The following is a 20259-nucleotide window of genomic DNA, read 5'->3' as shown; positions in this document are numbered from 1 at the left end:
TTTCCGGCTAGATTTAGCCGGTTGCGACAGCAAACAGCCGGAAAAAATTCGATTTAGCCGGCAGCCGATTTGTTAGCCGTTATGCAAAAAAAAAAATTAGCCGTTTTTAGCCGATTTTGCTCTTCGCCTTATTTTATTAAAATTCAAATATACAAGTTTTTATTTTTACAAATTTAGTGCTCCAGAATCTATTAGAAATGGCTAGTCTTACCTCTGAGAAAATTTTCATGTCGGACTGTGTTATATAAAATTGAAAAACAATCAGAAAGTGAGCCGATTTCAATGTTTTTTGTTTTAAGCGAGTGACCCAAATACACATAAACTGGGACGCGTCATTTTAGCAGATTAAAAAGTTACAAGTTTTGCTGAAATTTTGCAGAATTTTCATAATTTTTACACTAAGTGTGAAATCTGTTTGTAGTATATGTTGTTTGTTAAGTAATGAGCAACATATTCATAAAAAATAATACATATTAAATAAACTAAAGAAAAATAGGCAAAACTTGCTTCAATTTTGCGTCCCAGTTTATATTTGCGAGAACGCAGCGGGAATTTTCTTCATAAAATTTTTGTTATGAATGTCTTAAATTTAAGTGTGAAGTTTTATTCGCTACACTTAGAAAATAAAAGAGCACGAATTTCGATGTGGAGCAAAACTCTGTGGGAAGACAATACATGGTGCAAACATACTTTTAAAATTTTATAAAATAAAACTGCAGTAGTTATCATCTTATGTGGATAATTCTTGTGACAAATACATAGTTTCGTGCTTACATTTTTGTATATATATTTTTAGCAGCACCACATCTTTATCAGAAAATTCCGAGAATCCAAAAATGGGTCCTCTTACAAGTTGCAGGCATCATTTTAACTCGACCTCTTTCCTGTTCCACGGATAATGGTACATCTTACAGAGGTTTAAAGATATTTTGCGTCAGCAATTTGTTATCAACCTACGTACCCTACCTCGGAAAAGCAAAAAACTTTATATTCGAACGTTTGCTCAGGTGTACCGAATTCGGGCAGTTTGGAAACGCGCAACACTTTTAATATTTTCATCCAACTTCACTAACTTCAAATTTTTTTTTTCTACTTTTTTAAGAAACAAAAATTTGTCTGCTAGTGAATTTGGTGGCATGATTTTAGTTAAATGTCATAAACTTGTTAAAAGTGAAGTGGTCGGCAACAACAACGAATGTCAATAAATTAAACTTCACAGCTTTACCTGTTCATTTCTCAAAATATTGCCCTCCGACTAAGCAAAAGTGCCATACTTGCAGCTAATATAGCCATTTTGCGGGACAAAAAGCAACCTACTGAAAATTATCCAATATTTATAACAAGGCAAAATTGTTTAGTAGAAAAGAAAACGCCATAAGTTTGTAATTTATCTCTGTTTTTATATTTAAGTAATACAATGGGGTATAGTCATTGCGCTGGGTATGCAGTTACAGTTGCATGGCTATACTCAATCCCGACTTTTGCGTCCTCGTTCGCGCACTCTGGGCAACGTGAGCAACCCATGTGCGAGATGCGGTAACCAATCCGAGTGGAGCCTTCGGTCACGGCAGAAAGAGAGGGAGCTTCGGTGGGGCCACTCTGACTTATTCGGTTAAGGGCTCACTGAAGTCTGCAGCGTCTGTTCACCAGTAGGTGCGGCTGCAAGCGGGTGTCTGCTTGGAGCAAGCGGCTCGCTATATAAACGTGTATTTGGTTGCGAAACCACCCCCGTCCCATCAATGGGTTGTGCGCTGGGCTTGGCACCCGCCACGTAAAAACCACTTCCAGTGAAGAAGCAAGGCAAAGCCTCGGATGAGGGAAGCGAGACGTATTTGCCGCAACAAGAAGAGAGAGGCAGAAATACGTGAGTGCGAAGAGCTTGAAATGCTGGCCGACAGGAGGAATGCCCGAAAATTTTACCAGAGAGTTAGGCGACTTACGGAAGGTTTAAAGACCGGGGCGCACTCCTGTTAGAACAATAATGGCGACATAGTAACTGATGTCCAGAGCGTACTTAAATTATGGAGGGAACACTTTTCCGCCCTACTAAATGGTAGCAGCACGGAAAGTTGTGGAGAAGAAGAACCCGAGCCCGCAGTCGATGATGACGGAGTCGACGTTCCACCGCCTGACTATGACGAGGTACGTACAGCAATAACGCGGCTGAAAAACAACAAAGCCGCTGGAGCTGACAGCCTGCCAGCTGAGCTATTCAAGTACGGCGGCGAGGAGTTGATAAGGTGCATGCATCAACTCTTGTGCAGAATATGGTTAGATGAACGCATGCCCGACGACTGGAATTTAAGTGTGCTCTGCCCAATCCACAAGAAAGGTGACCCCGCCATTCGCGCCAACTACCGCGGGATCAGCCTTCTAAGCATAGGTTACAAGGTCTTATCGAGCGTATTGTGTGAAAGACTGAAGCCCACCGTCAATGAACTGATTGGGCCTTATCAGTGTGGCTTTAGACCTGGCAAATCCACCATAGACCAGGTATTCACAATACGCCAAATCTTGGAAAAGACCCGCGAGAAAAGGATCGACACTCACCACCTATTTGTCGACTTTAAAGCCGCTTTTGACAGCACTAAAAGGAGTTGCCTATACGCCGCTATGTCTGAATTTGGCATCACCTCAAAACTCATACGGCTGTGTAAAATGACGTTGAGCAATACCACCAGCTCCGTCAGAATTGGAAAAGACCTCTCCGAGCCGTTCGCCACAAAACGGGGTTTCAGACAGGGCGACTCCCTTTCATGTGACTTCTTTAATCTGATGTTGGAGAAGATAATAAGAGCTGAAGAACTGAACCGCTCAGGAACAATTTACTACAAGAGCGTGCAATTGCTGGCTTATGCCGATGACATCGACATCATCGGTAACAAAAACCGCGAAGTCTGTTCTGCCTTTTCCAAGTTGGATAGGGAAGCAAAGCGCATGGGTCTGGTGGTAAACGAGGACAAGACGAAGTATCTCCTGTCATCAAACAAACAGTCAGCACATTCGCGCCTTGGCACCCACGTCACTGTTGACAGTTACAATTTCGAGAAAGTAGAGAATTTCGTTTACTTGGGAACCAGCATTAACACCGATAATAATGTCAGCATTGAAATCCAACGTAGAATCACTCTTGCCAACAAGTGCTACTTTGGACTGAGTAGGCAATTCAGGAGTAAAGTCCTCTCTCGACGTACGAAAACCACGCTCTATAAGTCACTCATCATGCCCGTGCTGGTATATGGCGCAGAAGCATGGACAATGACAACATCCGGTGAGGCGGCTCTTGGGGTGTTTGAGAGAAAGATTTTGCGGAAGATTTACGGTCCTTTACGCGTTGGCGACGGCGAGTACCGCAGACGATGGAACGATGAGCTGTATGAGCTTTACAACGATATGGACATAGTGCAGCGAATTAAAATGCAGCGGCTCCGCTGGCTTGGTCATGTCGTTGGAATGGACACCGACGCTCCAGCTCTGAAAGTATTCAACTCGGAACCCGCTGGTGGTAGCAGAGGAAGACGGAGGTCCCCACTGCGATGGAAAGATCAGGTGGAGAAGGACTTGGCTTCACTTGGCGTTTCCAATTGGCGTCAGTTGGCACGGATGAGAAACGACTGGCGTGCTTTGCTGAACTCGGCCAAAATCGCTTAGGTGGTTACAGCGCCAAAAAAAGAAGAAGAAGAAGAATACAAACATGACTTCTGATGTAAAGCTTAGCTACGTATAACGACAGTTTCCTTTGTTAAACAAAAATAAAGTGGTGTACAGCTTAGCTACGTATAAATAATCTTTATTAACCAAAAAAAAAAATTCAATGCATTTACTAGTCTTTCTAATTGTGGTTTATGTACATATTTAAAAAAAAATTTAATTCTGGTTGAAACATTTTAGCCGTTTTTAGCCGTTTTTTTTTGTCCAATCTAGCCGGTCGCCCTGAAAAGTTCTGGCAACACTGGAAATCATCTCCTAGCGACGCATATCCGCGCACATGCGCACATGCTCGTCGTTTGTAGGGCGGTTTGTGCGCATGCTCGCCAAAAATCAAAAAATTTTGATTTTCAGCGAGCATGCTCGTCGTTTGTAGCGTGGTTTGCGAGCATCGCATTGGAAACAAAAACAACAACCTCATTTTGTGTTGATGCTTGCAGTGTGCACATCGCGGATAAATGCATCCAAGCCATGTGCGTTAATTGAATTTTTGATAAATGAGGCTAAATTACTATATGTATATGTATGTACATACATATAAGTAAAATATAAATAAATTTAAGTAACACATACATAAAAAACCCTAAGTCATAAGTATTTCAATTGCACGAAAGAAAGACACAAGATCACGTAAGAACAAAAGAGTGAAAAAAGTCGATTTTTTTAGCGGGTTCTACGCCATCTTGTTTCACTGGAAAACGAGCGAAAAGTAAACAAAGCAAAGAAAACAACGAAAACCAAAATTAGCCAAAATTATTGTCAGCCACTTTAAACGCACAATTTAGGTAAAATGATGCAACAAAATGCTTTAAAATGTGTTGTCATGTTGAATTAACTCTTCTTTACTTGAATAAAAGTGTAAAATAGTGGTGCTTGTTATGTAAACAAACGCTCAGCTGACGAACCCGCTTTCGCAAACTTTTTTCTCAAAACCAGTTACAAATACAACGTCGCGTTCTTACGTGATCTTGTATTTTTGGTCACCGATCGGCCATGGCCATCCATGAGTGAACGAGCAAGCTAATAAATGTTACGAATGTAGGGAATGTTGCGCAGGCAGTCATGTGGCCAGCGATGCCTGTTGGTGCAGCAGGCAGCACTTGGCAATAATTTTGTTATTTTCACCACAAATGCTACGCTTTCAGACCTGTTAAATTTAGATATGTATGTACTTGTACATATATGTATATACATATTGATTAGTTAATGCCTTTTATATTTTTTTTTGTAATGATAATGGATAAAAAAAATTTTGCAACCTACATACATACATAAATACATATTTACATATGAATGTACGTTACTGCCCGTCTCCACAAGATATAGAATATAAATAGCCAATGGAGACCGCTCATTGCTCTTCAAGAGCAATATATATCAGAGCTTATATCTTGCCATCTATTGCCGGCAATTTGGTAGTTTGACAGCTACATTTTCATTTGCACGAAAACTTTGTGGCTGCAACATCATTATTATTTTAATACAAAAGCAAAAATTGAGCCTGTTTCCTGTTAAAATATTTGTAATTATGTACTTGGATGTAAAATAGCCTATTTTCTAAATTTTTAAAGCGATTAAATCCGGCAAAAATACATTTTCGAAGCTATCTTACAAATGCTTATATCAAGACATCATTATTATTTTAATATAAAAGCAAAAATTGAGCCTGTTTCCTGTTAAAATATTTGTAATTATGTACTTGGATGTAAAATAGCCTATTTTCTAAATTTTTAAAGCGATTCAATCCGGCAAATTGGGGTGCATATGTACACTTACATGTACATACTCAGATGTGAACAGTCAAATACGTGCGTAATAAATTTTGTATGAAAATATTATTTTTAAATACGAACATTTTTAAACGATAATCAAATATAAAGTATTCATATTTACTATGCATTATTTCCCTCAGTGTACCGGCTATCAAGGCAATGCCTTCAAAGAAACCCCGGTTTTTCGCTATCCTGTGAAATTGGAGTGCCGTAAAATAGGCGGCAATTGGTCGATGGGCGGTATTGCAAAAACATCGACGATATAGTTTTTAAGATGGCGATATCCTACGAAGTGGCAATTGCCCCTCTGAACTTTTGAACTCGTTCTGAACGGGGCGGAGGTCTCCACGCGGAGCTACTTTCAAATTGTACGAGAAGTGAGAATTTATACATTTGTTCTTATTATTAAACAAGTAATTTTTAGCAAAAAAAACCGACTTCAACTCCGATAAATAATAATAAATAAATATATATATATATATATCTCATGATCCACTGATCGGATCTTAACCAGATTAGTATGGGACACTACCTTTCCGATGCAATAAGAATTATCGAAATCGGTTGACGTGGTCCAAAGTTATGCGGTAACATACATAAAAAAAGAGAAAATATTCCAACGAACTGATAACCTCCTCCTTTTTTGGAAGTCGGTTAAAAAGGTAAAGTTGTACATTTAATTTTCAGCTTTCACATGCAAAATGTGAGAAACTTCGACGACTGTGCAATTAACACATAGCAAGTTTCAACTCATACAAATTTTACTTTGAATACACTTTTTTCTGCACTTCACAAATACTTTTTTCGAAATCAGGACAAATAAATTGAAGATCGAAATTTTGTATTATCATTTTGAAGTTATTTCTGACGGAATTCGAATGTGGGACCACTTACAGCAGAATATGTAAACAAATATGTACTGTTAAATAAAGTAAATAAATTATATTCTTCTTATTGATATTTTATGTCCAAAAGTGGTTAGTTACAAGTTAGTTGATTTCTAATGCAGGGATAACCACCCTTGACTGTTTCGTGGCCATCGCTATAGAAATATACTTAGCTTTCCTCAAAGAAAATATACAGATAACAGTGACCTTTAGTTCCTCTCCAATCAACTTCAAGTTAACTGATAGTTAGATACATTTCCTACAGGGCATGTTCCTATGTATGTATATAAATACGTATGTACATGTGTGTATATACATACCTAGGTTAGATTTAGATTAGATTTGATTTGTACAAGATTTGCATAACTGACCTGTGTAAACGTCGTCCGATGTCTTCGCCTCGCTGGCGTCGGGCAGGATGCTGTGGTCGGTGTATGGCTGGCATGTTGACTTAACGATGATAAACCGTTTCCGGGCGACGTAACGCTGCCGGAAGCCGTCGAGAGGCCCGTATTAGGTTCTGGCTTTAGCTTCTTAAATGCACCTTCCGCTGTAAAATTAAATTCAACTCTAATTCAGTGATTCAGAGATGTGCGAAATGGAATAAATAATATATAAATTTATATATGCACAAATGTACAATGCAAGTACTCGTTTATACAAATATGCAAAATGCATTGACTTACATATGTACATATGTATGTTGGCATCTTGTACATATGTACAAACATACAAACATTTATTCACCAAAATCATATTAGCATGAGATGACAACAAATATTCGTGACAATAATTCGTAGAGCCAGAACGAAATTTAGGGGGGGGGGGGGGGCCCCCTAAAATTATTTTTTTTTTCAAACCCAATAATTATTACTAAAAAATTGTTATTATAGCTTAAAATTATTGTAAATAATAGAGGTATGTTGTACACAAACACATAAATAGAAGTTCACAAAAGTTGATATAAAACTATTCGTCGATTTAAATAATTAACTTTTCACAGCACATGTTTTTTTACGAGAAGGAAGCTTCGAAAGCCTAACCCCGTTAGTGTGAGACTTTAACCCAAACTAAACCTCCTACTGGCATGTACCTTTCCCCTCCCGGTATCACCGTCAAGGATTTCGTCGGGATAATAACACTGTGTGACTGACCTTCATAAGTGCAACTTCAAAACAATTTAACCTCAATACCTACAATACCTTTTTAATGCATGCCACGCACACAAAATTCGAATTCTTTGCATTTCTTTGATTTACAAGTATTCTCATATAAAAAAAAATATATATATATATATACATATCATCATCCACTGATCGGATCTTAACCAGATTAGTATGGGACCACCTCTGAGACACTATTGTACATTAAAAGAACATTAGATGAACATTAGGGCGGGTCGAAAATCTAATTTTTCTCAAATCCCTTGGTAATAGTGAAAATATATTGTATCATGAAGTCAACAACAAGCCTGCGAAATATTAGTCTTTCATTTTAATTGTAAGAGCCCGCGCATCGACCGCCAAGTGACCCACAGCACACTAGTCGAATAAGACCAATTCTTGTTAAAAATTCTGGGTTTAGCCAAAACTTTTGGTGCATATTATTAGATAATGAATCCTTTACCGCAAAAGATAAAGTCAAGTATCATTTCGCGTAGCCGTTTATCTTATCGTTAATCTCAAACTCATCTATTTTCAAGAAAATTTTAATTGTTCTCTTGATAATTGCATTGGCCTTTAGTCAAAAGATGTAAAGAACAACATTAATATTGCTGGCGTGCATTTAGATCGCTAGTTCCAAATATTCTAATCCTTTTTTAATATTAGCTATAGTTTGCGATTTTTTGCAAATTTAGGAACAATTTCGGTAGCTCTAATAGAATAGCCATTATTTTCCATCATCGCGGAAAAATTTTGTTTATGCAAATTAGTATGGAAACACTGAACAGGCACAACTTCTAGACACACTAATTGGTTTACTTATGTTTATGCATACAATATAAAAATTGCAAATATAAGAAAATGATAAAAAATTTTGTTCAAGATTTTTTTTATTTTAAAATAATTTGTTTATAATCTGAACTATTTTAGTCATATTATTATCAAAAATCAGTAACATTAAGTCTCGCCTTCAATTTGTTAATTATTACGCACCGATCGAGTAACATTTACCAAAGTTATATCGAAAAGCTTAAGTGGATTTCCAGTTTTTTTTCTAAAAAAATTTCTCTTCAATTGTATAAATAACCTTTAAATAAAAGAACCGGATTACAGAAAACTGTGCCAGCGAGTGACTTTTTTCGTTCAAGCTGAATGCAAAGCAATATCGTCCAATTGGAGAGTCCTCAAAAGGATTTCCCAGGATATGTTGAAAACTATTGGATTTACCTACAGACACTTTTTCACATAATGGAATTAACTAAAATATTTATGTATATCTAAACACTTATTGCACGTCCCCTACTTTCATATAACGGCAAATTTAGAAACCGCGAAAAATGTGCTTCTGCGGCGACTAATGAAACCATTCCGCACCAGTTTTTAAGACTGCAAAAATGGACTTAAAATAGGCGTTTCTCAACCTAATTGTAATGTATGTAAATACTTATATGTTTGAAACTACTATTAACTTGTCGAACGATTCCTAATCTTTGACAATACATTCATTCACCACGATCTTGAAAACTGACCAAATCGGCGTGACCAAGTCCATGGTCATTTTAATATTATATAAACATTAAAAGGTTTGAAATAAATCTCGTCCAACTTTTTTGTATTTTTCACTTGGTTGCTGAAGTAATGAAGAATTGAAAATTCATATGGGAAAATCATAGTTTTCTTATTTTTTATTTTAATATCTTAAAATCGTGTAGACTTATTGAAAAATGATAAATGAACGTGAGGTTCTAAATTTAATAGCCCTTAATTTGATATATCGTCCTGTTTATAACAATAACGCATTCCATAGATATTACAAGCCAAAGTCTCATTTTCGAAATTCATGCACTTTGATTCAATTGCGCGGGCTAAAGATAAGTTTTAAATTAATCTTTCGTAGCCAATAACAATTGGTTGAGACCTAAGACATCATAATATTACTATTACAATGCGGTCAAATGACTTTTATTTTCCCCCATACAAAATCGACCCAGCCTAATGAACATTAAAAGATTAGTAAATATGCTTCCAAATATGCTCGAAAAACAACAAAAAATCTAAGTACAGTTTAATGTTTTGTTTTTATTCAGTTTATTTCAAGGATTGGACGGAATTCGAAATTTTCATATTTCCAGTGGTGTTAGTGCATCGATTTAGTTGTCACTTTTTTACTATTATTAAAAATAATGCGGATGTATTACACTAAGATATGGAACCTTAATTTCTTTTCAGGACTGAATTTAATTGTTTTCAAATATTCGTTATCCTCCATTTGAGTTAATTATTTTTAATCTCTTCAATAACACCAATGTCTTCCCGTAGAGACAAACCTTTGGTTTTAAATTTTTGTATCTAAGCAGAACTGGAATTGAAGTTACGAGTTAAAAAAAAACCAAATTGGTTTTTGTGTTATTACTAGCAGACCTTGCGGACTTCGTCCCGCCCAAAATTAATTTTTTTTTTTTTAACATTTGGTCCAACGTTTTTACCAACAATTCACGTTCACGTTCATCGGTAAACTTCAAATTGTAATATCTCAGCGAAGCAAAAAGATATTTGAGCAAACTCAACGCCATTTCAAAGAGAAAGACTTGTACTTTAACTAACACCTTTTTTGTATTTTATTGAGAAAAATTACTCTGGCTTGCATACACAACTTCAAAAATGGGCAAAAACGGCATTTTTTGCACTTATAGGTTAGAATATCTCAAAATCCTGATGTGATAGAGCAATTCTGTGGCCAGATTTGAATTCAGCGCACCAAAAACCTTCGGGAAAGTATAGTCTGGTTTCTGGGTAAGGAGATCGGTCTTATTTTGTCGGCCTGTGTAATTAATCATGTAGAAGTTGGGGTACGGTTTGTAGCACACGCTTGAAATATGGACTTTTCGGTAAATTTTGGAGTGAGTTCTGCGCAAAAATACTGTGGCGTAGTCGGGGTTGCGGTGATGAAAGTTATTTGTAATACATACAGTTTTCTTTACGTTTACAAGCGATTTGTTTTCGTACGATTGGGAATTTTAGGTTTTTATATTATCAGTTTAAAATATTTAAAAAATCGAAGAGAACGGACAACGGTACTGAAAATCGCTATATAACAATTAGCTAATTATTCAGGAACTAAACAAAACTAAAAAGTTTATATAAATAGCTTCGTCAATGCATTTTAAAATTATCCGATACTATCGATAGTTTCAATGCAAACTATCGAAAACATCGAATGCGATGACTATCGATTGTTTTACAGCTCTAATGTACACTTAGAAGACACAAGCGTAAAGACAAAGTAATAAACAATTGAACTATAAATTTAATTATTAGTTTACCGTTCAATCCATTTTCGCTTATTGTCGACTACAGCCAGGTTTTTACTCTTCTTAAGTGGAATTATTTTGAAGTTAGCGAGAATAACTTGAAACAGAACCGGATGATCCACATACTCACTTTTTTAATTAAGAAAATTTACAAATTATTTTGTTAGCATTGAGTGAATGATTTTATATATAGTATATACATAAGAAATAACTTAAAAGTTAGTGGGGGCCCAAATTATCGAGAACAGATTTTTTATATTTAAATCGCGAGCACATGTCTGAAATTTTTAGTATACGTTCTTCAGCTGCTAGAATACAAAATCCAACGTGGTGCAACGTTTTAAAGCAATGCACACTACGTTTTTAACGCGTTTTTTTTTTTTTAAGTGGAAAGGGGGCGTAACATATGTAACCTGATTTTTGTTAATAAACCAGTGAAAACTATGTGTCCGAATAAAAACTGGCGAGTCATGCGAAAGTTCGAACTAATTGAGAATTGTCCATATGTATATGTATGTATATGTATATTAATTTACAGTAACAGGTAGGAGCTTTAAAGTGACATGCAAAATGCCGGCAAATAGTTATTCAAAGGCGTTAAGCGTCCGCCAAATGCTGACCCTAAAATTATGAATAATTAGAATAACCGCACTGCGGCCACAAGATACGCAAACAGTCGAAGACGCTACTTTCATAAATACACACATACATACAAACATATGGACATACATATACGAAAGTTCAGTAGGAGGAGGCAGAGGAGAGCAGTGTTCGTAAAGTAGGAAGTAAGAGCTGTTTTTGTGTCCTGTTAACATAAACAACAACAAGCTTAATCCATGATATGCACACACTTTCATAATAGCGAAATTGAGGCAGAAAGTGTAAACCGAAAGCTCAGGTGCGTCGAATTGCCAAGTCGGTGACCTGGCGGTCATATGAATATTCAGCTTTGGGATAATTTATGCAAATTTTATATTAATCGAGGTGAAATTTCATCAAGTTAAAATTCATTCTAAGTAATTTGGGCAATTCACTCTCCGTCAACCTTATGGTAAGCAGCTAAAGAGCGGCAAATTTGAAAATCACTAACATCGTTCGGAGTCAATGTGAAAAGTAGTTTTAAATAACGGAAAGTACCTGTTTGACAGCGATGGAATTAGCCAAATATGTAAATACGTATGCATTATGACGGTTATGACTAAAACGGTAAATTTGTTCATTAGATTTAAGCAAATAATATAGAGCAGCATACATATAGGGAACAGCGTTGCCGTTTTGATACAATTGTCCAATTTTGATACTTTTTTTCTAAATTTTAAGATTTCATAAATTTTTGTTCACAAATGCTCCGTTTTGATACTTTTGGCTGTCAAAAATGAACTTTTGAAAACTATGAATAATATCACTGTACGACAAAATCAACATTTTTTCTGGATATTGGACCATACCATTTTCTTTAAGAGCTTGAGTCATAGGTAAAACAGAAATTTCTCCGTTTTTCGAAGTTGGCCTCCGAAAACGAGATATGGGCCTTCGAAGTTCGAAATAGGACCTTTGGTAAAAAATTATATTTAATTATTGCATGTAAATAACTAAAAACCTAAAAATATAGACTTAGTCCTTTTTTTTGTGCAAACTTATATTACAGGTGCTATAAGGGGTCAAAGCTCAGGTCTTTCTTCGAAAAATTAAATTCGTTATATTGCAAACAATTTTGCACTGATTTTAAAAAAAATGTATATTGTTGTAAAGGTGATTAAAATTTTAGAAAAAACACATTTGAATGAAAAAATACCTTCTTTTTATAAAAAAAAAAAGATTTTAAACAAAAAAATTACTAACAGTTTTCTAAACAATTGGTATCGTTGTAAAGACGATTAAATCCTCTTTCTTCTGATAGGCATACTTGTATACTGCGTATAAAAAAAAATGAGAGAAAAACACATTTAAAGGAAAAAATACCTTTTTTTATAAAAAAAAATGTTAAACAAAATAATTACTAACCGATTTTTAAGAGGTGGGTATCGTTATAAAGGCGATTAAACCCCCTTTCTTTTGATATCCATATTTGTATACTATATAAGAATTAAAAAAACACATTTAAATGAAAAAATTCTAACCGATTTTTGAAAAATTGGTATCGCTGTAAAAGCGATTAAACCCCTTTCTTCTGATATACGTACTTGTAGACTTCGTATATAAAAATTTTAGAAAAAACACGTTTAAATGAAAAATACCTTCTTTTTATAAAAAAAAATATTTTAAACAAAAAAATTACTAACAGTTTTTTAAACAATTGCACAGTGGCCAATTTTTGGAAAACCCTGGCCAAAAGTAAAAAAAAAAAATTGGTGCATTCGTATGCATAACCATCTTATATTGTTAGGAGGGCTCTAATGCGTATCGTTATGAGACAACAAGTCGATTCTCTTAAGGAATTTAGTGTTACAGGAGATCGAAGTGACTGTTGCTAGCAATTCGCTCTAAACTTTTCGTAAATTAGAGTTTTCGTCGTTGTTAAAATCGTGGTATTATCTTTAAAAAAGATAACAGTTTTCAAGCATCCGCTCATGGACATTGTAATCTAGAGTATGTAAAACATGTTTTTTCATTGTCACGCCATCTAAAAACTGACGTAAGACGTAGATATTCACGGATTGATTTTTTTTTTGTTTACTCATTATGATGGATTTGGAAAATAGTTACGAGAGTGGTCGAGATGGGCGGTCTAATTTTCTTTTTCAGTGTTAACAGTCGCCGTGGTGCTTAGACGTGTTTTTTGCGCTCCGCTTATCTATATCTATTGCTTAATATTGTCTGAATCTTGGCAATATAATGAACTGTGTTAAGTGCTCCACTTTAAGTGAAGGTGAAGAGCACCTTTTTTTGTGGCATCTGTAAAAATAAAACTCATATTAAATGTGCAAAACTAAGCTCTGGTGCATTAAACATTTTGAAAACGAATAAAAATGTGCTATTTCAATGTGATAATTGTGCATTGGGCCATTCTGCTACTTCGTATATGAGCGTTGAGGAAGCCCAAAAGAATATAAATGCACTCAGTGAGTTCATTAGCTCATTTAAAGGTCTGAGTGCTAATATCATAGTTGACAGCAATAAAAAGTTAAACAACTCTAACTCGTTGACCAACGTTATTCGTACGCGCTCCAAAGCTAAGGTCGATGACCGTAATAACCTGCATTTGCAAACCGTATCGAAAAAAACTTTTGCTTCTACCACGCCTGGAGAGAGATCCAGCATCAAAAATTCTAATACTTAATGTAGTGCTTTGGGTGTGCAGCCGAAAAAAGTTGTGGAGTCTCTCATTCTCCCATCCTCCGACGCTGCTGGTGATGGGCCTGTTATTAGTGGTGGTGGCGAAGCACATGATGTTGAGATGCTCTCTTCTACATCTGCTCAGTCACTCATGTTTTCATCTGGCTCTCATGCTCTGCCTACTACTGCTGATCAGTCAGCCAGCGTTGCCGTTTTGGTCCAATTGGACCAAAATTGGTAGCTTCATTTTCCTTTGGTAGTTTGATTGGTCTGATGAAGCTTTTGGTAGGCAAAAATGTTTTGGAAATGCAACCAAATTGAGCACTAATATTTGTTCGCTTCACAGCCAGCAAAAAAAAACCGGAAATGGATCCGTAAAGGAAAAAAAGTGGAGGAAAATATGTAGCAGAAACATATGTTTTGAAACGGATGCGTTTTTGTCTGTTTTTTTGAAAATTTTCTGGTTGAATTTTTTGTTCAATGCGCTTTCCTTCTGCACTTGACAGATGTTTTTTCATAGTTCGGAAAAACATAAATTAAGGAAGTACCTGACGGCATCGAACACGGCACCTTCAGAAAGCTAGCAAATACTAGCACACTATTCTGCACTGCTACTTGAAAAACTTAAATACAGTTTTTGCTTTCAAATTACGTCATCATATTCGAACGTTTTCCAGATACGAAAATGAACGAAAACTGTAGTCGTTTCTGTTCGTTTCTGGATACGAAAACCGCATTGCCTTTTGACCGATTTTGAATACGTGAATTAACGAAAATTGTAGTCGTGTCCTGTTCGTTCCCGGATACGAAAATTGTTCGAGATTGCACTGCACTCAGTAATATTTACGTTTCTCTGCTTGCTGGGCTACTTTGCGTTTCCACGTTCAAAAATTTCTTTCAATTTGGTCACACGTAAGGGTTGTCCAAGTATGAGTTTACTCACTTCCCAAAGACATGATCTTATCTCTAATACACCAAACGCTTCAAACGCTAATACTGAAAACTCTGATTCGCAGCCTTTTGCTATTGCTTCTCAGTGGAAAACTGTTACTAATAGAAAACAGAGAAAACCAAAACAACCTTTAGTTATTGGCTCTAACAACAACAGTGAACTCAGTGTTGTTTCTAACATGAAGTGGCTGCATATTTCATCGTTTTCTCCTACCGTCCCAAATGGCTGGTGTGCTACATGTTGGTGAAAAAAGACGCAAATCTTGAAGATCTGAAGAAAGTAAATTTCAAACTAGGCGTATCTGACTGCTGTTTTAATAAGGTTGTTAATGCTAATATCTGGCCGATGAACGTAAAGATTCGTCCGTTCCGTTTTTTTCTAAAGGGAGGTGCTGCCCAACAGGAACCGTAAGCGCCTCTGATATTGCTGAAGCTGACACTACGCCTCTAAAGATCTATTTTCAAAATGTATCTGGACTCAGAACCAAGTCAAAAGCAGTTTTTAATCTGAGCGCTCAACTTGATTATGACATTTTTGTACTAATTGAATCGTGGCTAAATGCTGAATCCTGCGAAAATGAATATTTCGACTCGAATCTTTTCACTGTTTACCGAAAGGATCGTGATGCAATGAAAACTGGTTTTTCTAGAGGAGGTGGAGTGCTAATCGCTGTTCAGCGTCGCTTCCGTTCATCCCTCACGCGCATGGCTAATATGGATTCACTTCTGGACCAACTATGCGTCCTTGTACATGGTAAATCCAAAATCTTAATTTGCGGGTCATATATCCCGCCGAGTAGTGTTGACTCATTATATAAGGCGCATGTTGATAATATATCAGCAGTTGTCTCCAACCATCCGGACTGTAACATTTGTATTCTCGGCTATTTCAATCTGGGTAATATTGATTGGTCGTATATGGACAACAGCCATGCCTTAATCCCAAAAGATGTTAATAGCTTCTCTGAATCTTACTTGGTAGATAATTTTTTAAGTTTAGACCTAATTCAAATAAATAGTTTTAGAAATCAACTCTTTAAAATTCTAGATCTTATTTTCGTTAATGATAATTTGAATTTTGCTGTAAATGAATATCTTGATCCATTGTCTGGTTCTGGTATTCATCACGTACCTCTTGTTATTAAACTAGATTTTTATAATTTTAAAAGTCTTGGTGTTGAAAATCAAAGACCTAGTTTTTGCTTTAAACGCTGCAACTTTAACATTGTTAACAATGAAATTCTTTCATTAGACTGGGATTCAATATATATCATAATAATGATGTGGTCAAATTTTTTGATATTTTTAAGATGAAAGCTAATGATATTTTCTGTAAGCATATACCAGTTATACGTAAGAAATGCTATAAAATTCCTTGGTATACCAGAAAACTAAATAAGCTAAAGAATTTGAGGAATACATTTTTTAAAAAATGCAGATTGTCTAATACCCCTGCTAATAAAGGAAAGTACATGCAATATTCAAAAAAGTTTAAATCGTTGAATAATACCCTTCAACGCAATTATGTCCGTAATTTTGAGCACGATATCCAATCAAACCCCAAAGCATTCTGGCGTTATGTTAAATCGAAAAAGTCTATTTCAAGTCTTCCATCTGAAATGTTTTACAATGAGACTAATGCTTCCTGCACCCAAGAGGCGGCAGATCTCTCCGCGGGCTTTTTCTGCTCTAATTTTGAACCTATCTCGCAATCAGCTGGTAATTTTGAAGCAAAAGCTGATTCCTCTATCAATTTTGGTTCCCTCTCTTTGACTCTGGACGATGTGTTAGACGGCATCCTGCATATCAAAAATTCGCCGCAAATGGATGTAGACGGTGTCTCCTCTTTTCTTTTTAAGAATTGCTCTGCTTTTGCGTATCCGCTCTTATTAATTTTTAATAAATCTCTCGCTTGTGGTGAGTTTATAGACGATTGGAAAGTGACTTCCATTACCCCAATATACAAAAGTGGTAATAAGAATGATGTTGCCAATTATAGGCCTTTCTCCAAACTCTCTACTGTTTCAAAATTATTTGAATATATTATCAAGGAGAAACTATATTTTGCAGTAAAGCGTTTAATTTCCTGCGAGCAGCACGGTTTTATGGCTGGCAGATCAACAGTTACTAATCTCGCTGTTTTTTTTAGAATTTTGTATGTCCGCCTTTAACAATCGCCCACAGTTCGATACTGTGTATACTGACTTCTCGAAGGCATTCGACAAAGTCAGTCACTCAATTTTAGTTTCCAAGCTGCAAAACTTGGGGTTTCATTCCGTTTTTTTAAAGTGGGTAAAATCATACCTATCTCTCCGTAAATGTGTTCTTGTTGTTGACAACACCTGTTCCCGTTCTTTTATTGCTTCGTCTGGTGTAGTATCTTAGGACCCTTGCTCTTTGTTCTTTTTATTAACGATATCTCTGAATGTTTCTCCTCATCTAAGTTTCTTTTATATGCTGACGACTTGAAAATTTTTACCACTATCTCGAGTTATTCTGATGCAATCAAGCTACAGTCTGATCTCAATAACGTGGCTGCATGGTGTAGCAAGAATCGTCTTCATTTAAATATTAATAAATGCTTTCATGTATCTTTCTCCAAATCGCGGTCATTAATATCTACCTCTTATTTTATTGGTAATGCACGCCTAAATACTCTTGGCGAAATTGCAGATCTTGGAGTTGTTTCTGACTCTAAATTTTTATTTCACAGCCATTTAAATTACATTATTGCCAAGTCTTATTCTATACTAGCCTTCATTCGACGGTTTTGGTCTGACTTTACTGATCCCTATACCTTAAAATTACTATTCACTGCGCTCGTTCGGTCTAAGCTGGAATATGCAGTCTTTATATGGAGACCGTATCACGATTGCCATATCAAGAGGCTTGAACGCGTTCAAAAGAATTTTGTTCGTTTCGCTCTTAGGTCTTTGAAGTTCGAGTATCCGATGCCTTCTTATAGTGCTAGGTGCTTACTAATTAATTTAAAATCTCTGCATAGTAGAAGGATTATCCTTTCGCTCTCCTTTGTGTTTGACATCGTAAGTGGAGTGACTGACTCTCCTTTCCTTCTTGAGCGCATTTATTTTCATATTCCTCAAAGAAGCCTTCGGAGTAGTGATCTGTTCTTTGTAGAACGGGTTAGAACTACTTATGCATCTCATGCTCCTATTTTGAGAGCTTTGAAAGAATTTAATTCCATTTCAAATTCTTTGGCTATCGATTTTTCTTCCTCCAAGCTTAGCTTTTAATCATTATTAAATGAATTATTAGCGTAACTCTTAGCTATAAGACACCCTGTAGTTAGTTCTAAGTACATAATCTGTAAGAAATACTGAATATTTCTAGATTATTTATTATTTGAATAAATTGAAAAATATATTGAAGTTTTTCCCATCCACCTTGGTTAAAACCACCTGCCACAAGCCGCCACTGTAGTTTGGACATCAGTTTTTATACGCGATTCTTAATTTTTTTATATTTAAAAGATTTAAATTATGTAAAAAATTATTTCTGTCAAGATTTTGATGTTTTGAAGATTGGATGTTTTTAGAATTTAAATGATGTCAGAAAGTACTACTATATTAGAGTGCTCATCCATGGGCCTCTCATTTTGAATGGGCACCCCTGCCAATTGCGCCACTTTCCGAAGAAGCCCAAGAGCCAAGGAATAAGGATATTAAAAAATATCGGCTGCTTGTATCCTCGAACCCTGTCATTTCATGTTTACGTTTAAACCCACCAAAACAAAATCATAAACTGACGTCAGATGCCATTAAATTATAATGAACTGTTATAAATGCGGAAGCGGAATTGCCATCAGAAAATATAGATATGAGCTTCAGATGACTGCGAGTCTGACGGTGTATAAAATTGTTATCTTAAAAATATATTCCTGTACCAACAAATATGTATGTCTTGTTTATTGATTCATTCAAAATCCTGCAGTTTCCGTGTAAATTTGAACATCAAGATTTTTAGAAACAAACATTAAGACCTCGTTAGTATTTGTCCGAGCTTCTCTTCCGATTTGTGGCGTGCGCCTTGATGTTGGCGCACAAAGGGGAGAAGCTGTTCTTCGTGGCGGGGGTTTGCCATTGCCTGCCAAAGGGCGCCTTTATTACAAAAAACTTGTTTGTTTCTTATTTTTGGATGTTGGTCGGAAACTGGGCTTGAACCCAGGCCTTGCGGAATGATAGCTTATATTGCTAACCGCGACATCACATTATATAAAAAAAAAGCAGAAAACATGAACTTTTATACTTAACTACCTTAGTTTTGCTAACAATCAGATTATTTTAAGCGTACACAGCAGCCATTATGGATCCGCCATTTTGAATTTCGAAATTATGTGGTGAAATTTAAAACCAGCAACCAAAATAAAGACGAATACACAAGGTTTGATTACAGTTGTACCACGCTTCGACTTTTGGCCAGCTTTTTCGAAAAATTGGCCACTGTGAATTGGTATCGTTGTAAAGACGATTAAATCCCCTTTCTTCTGATATGCATATTTGTATACTGCGAATATAAGAAAATGAGAGAAAAAACACATTTACAGGTCTATTCTGCGCTGGTAATAAAGAGTTTGTAACCGGTAAATAAAGTTCCTGTCAATTTTTAAACCCTTTTCGCATTCTGTGTACTCTTGTAACCGGTAAATTTTGTTACCATCTCATAAGCTGGTAACAAATGATTGCCCCGTAAAATATGCAATGCCAGGATTTGCACAATTCTTCAATTCTTCATAGCTGAATTGCTGAATATTTTAACTGCATTACCAACGTACCTAGAATCGCGGTGACAAGAACTGGTAACATTTCTTGGTAATACAATTTTCCGGTTACAAAATCTTCGGTAACGTGCAGAATAGACCTGTTAAAGGAAAAAATACCTTTTTTTATAAAAAACAAATTTAAACAAAAAAATTACTAACCGATTTTTAAAACGGTTGGTATCGTTATAAAAGCGATTAAACCCCCTTTCTTTTAATATGCATATTTTTATACTTCGTATATAAGAATTTAAAAAAAACACATTTAAAGGAAAGCATACCTTTTTTTATAAAAAAAAAATATTTTAGACAAAAAAAATACTAACCCATTTTTAAAAAATTGGTATTGCTGTAAAGGCGATTAAACCCCTTTCTTCTGAAATGCATATTTGTATACTTCGTATATAAAAATTT

The 20259-nt window shown here is 35.8% G+C and overlaps 1 protein-coding gene across 1 annotated transcript in view; it reads right to left on the bottom strand.

Moving 5' to 3' along the window:
* The window catches only part of LOC118734095 (pituitary homeobox 2), a 224790-nt gene that overhangs the window by 181630 nt on the left and 22901 nt on the right, over positions 1-20259 (bottom strand). The window contains exon 2 of the mRNA XM_036463800.1: positions 6739-6917. Within this exon, the coding sequence (XP_036319693.1) occupies positions 6739-6917 (179 nt within the window). The remainder of the gene's footprint in view (positions 1-6738; positions 6918-20259) is intronic.

The sequence above is a fragment of the Rhagoletis pomonella genome, unplaced genomic scaffold (genome assembly GCF_013731165.1).
Source record: "Rhagoletis pomonella isolate Grant_MI unplaced genomic scaffold, Rhpom_1.0 Rhpom_scaffold_00002, whole genome shotgun sequence".
Classification (NCBI taxonomy): domain Eukaryota; kingdom Metazoa; phylum Arthropoda; class Insecta; order Diptera; family Tephritidae; genus Rhagoletis; species Rhagoletis pomonella.
This window is presented reverse-complemented; position numbering and strand designations above follow the sequence as displayed.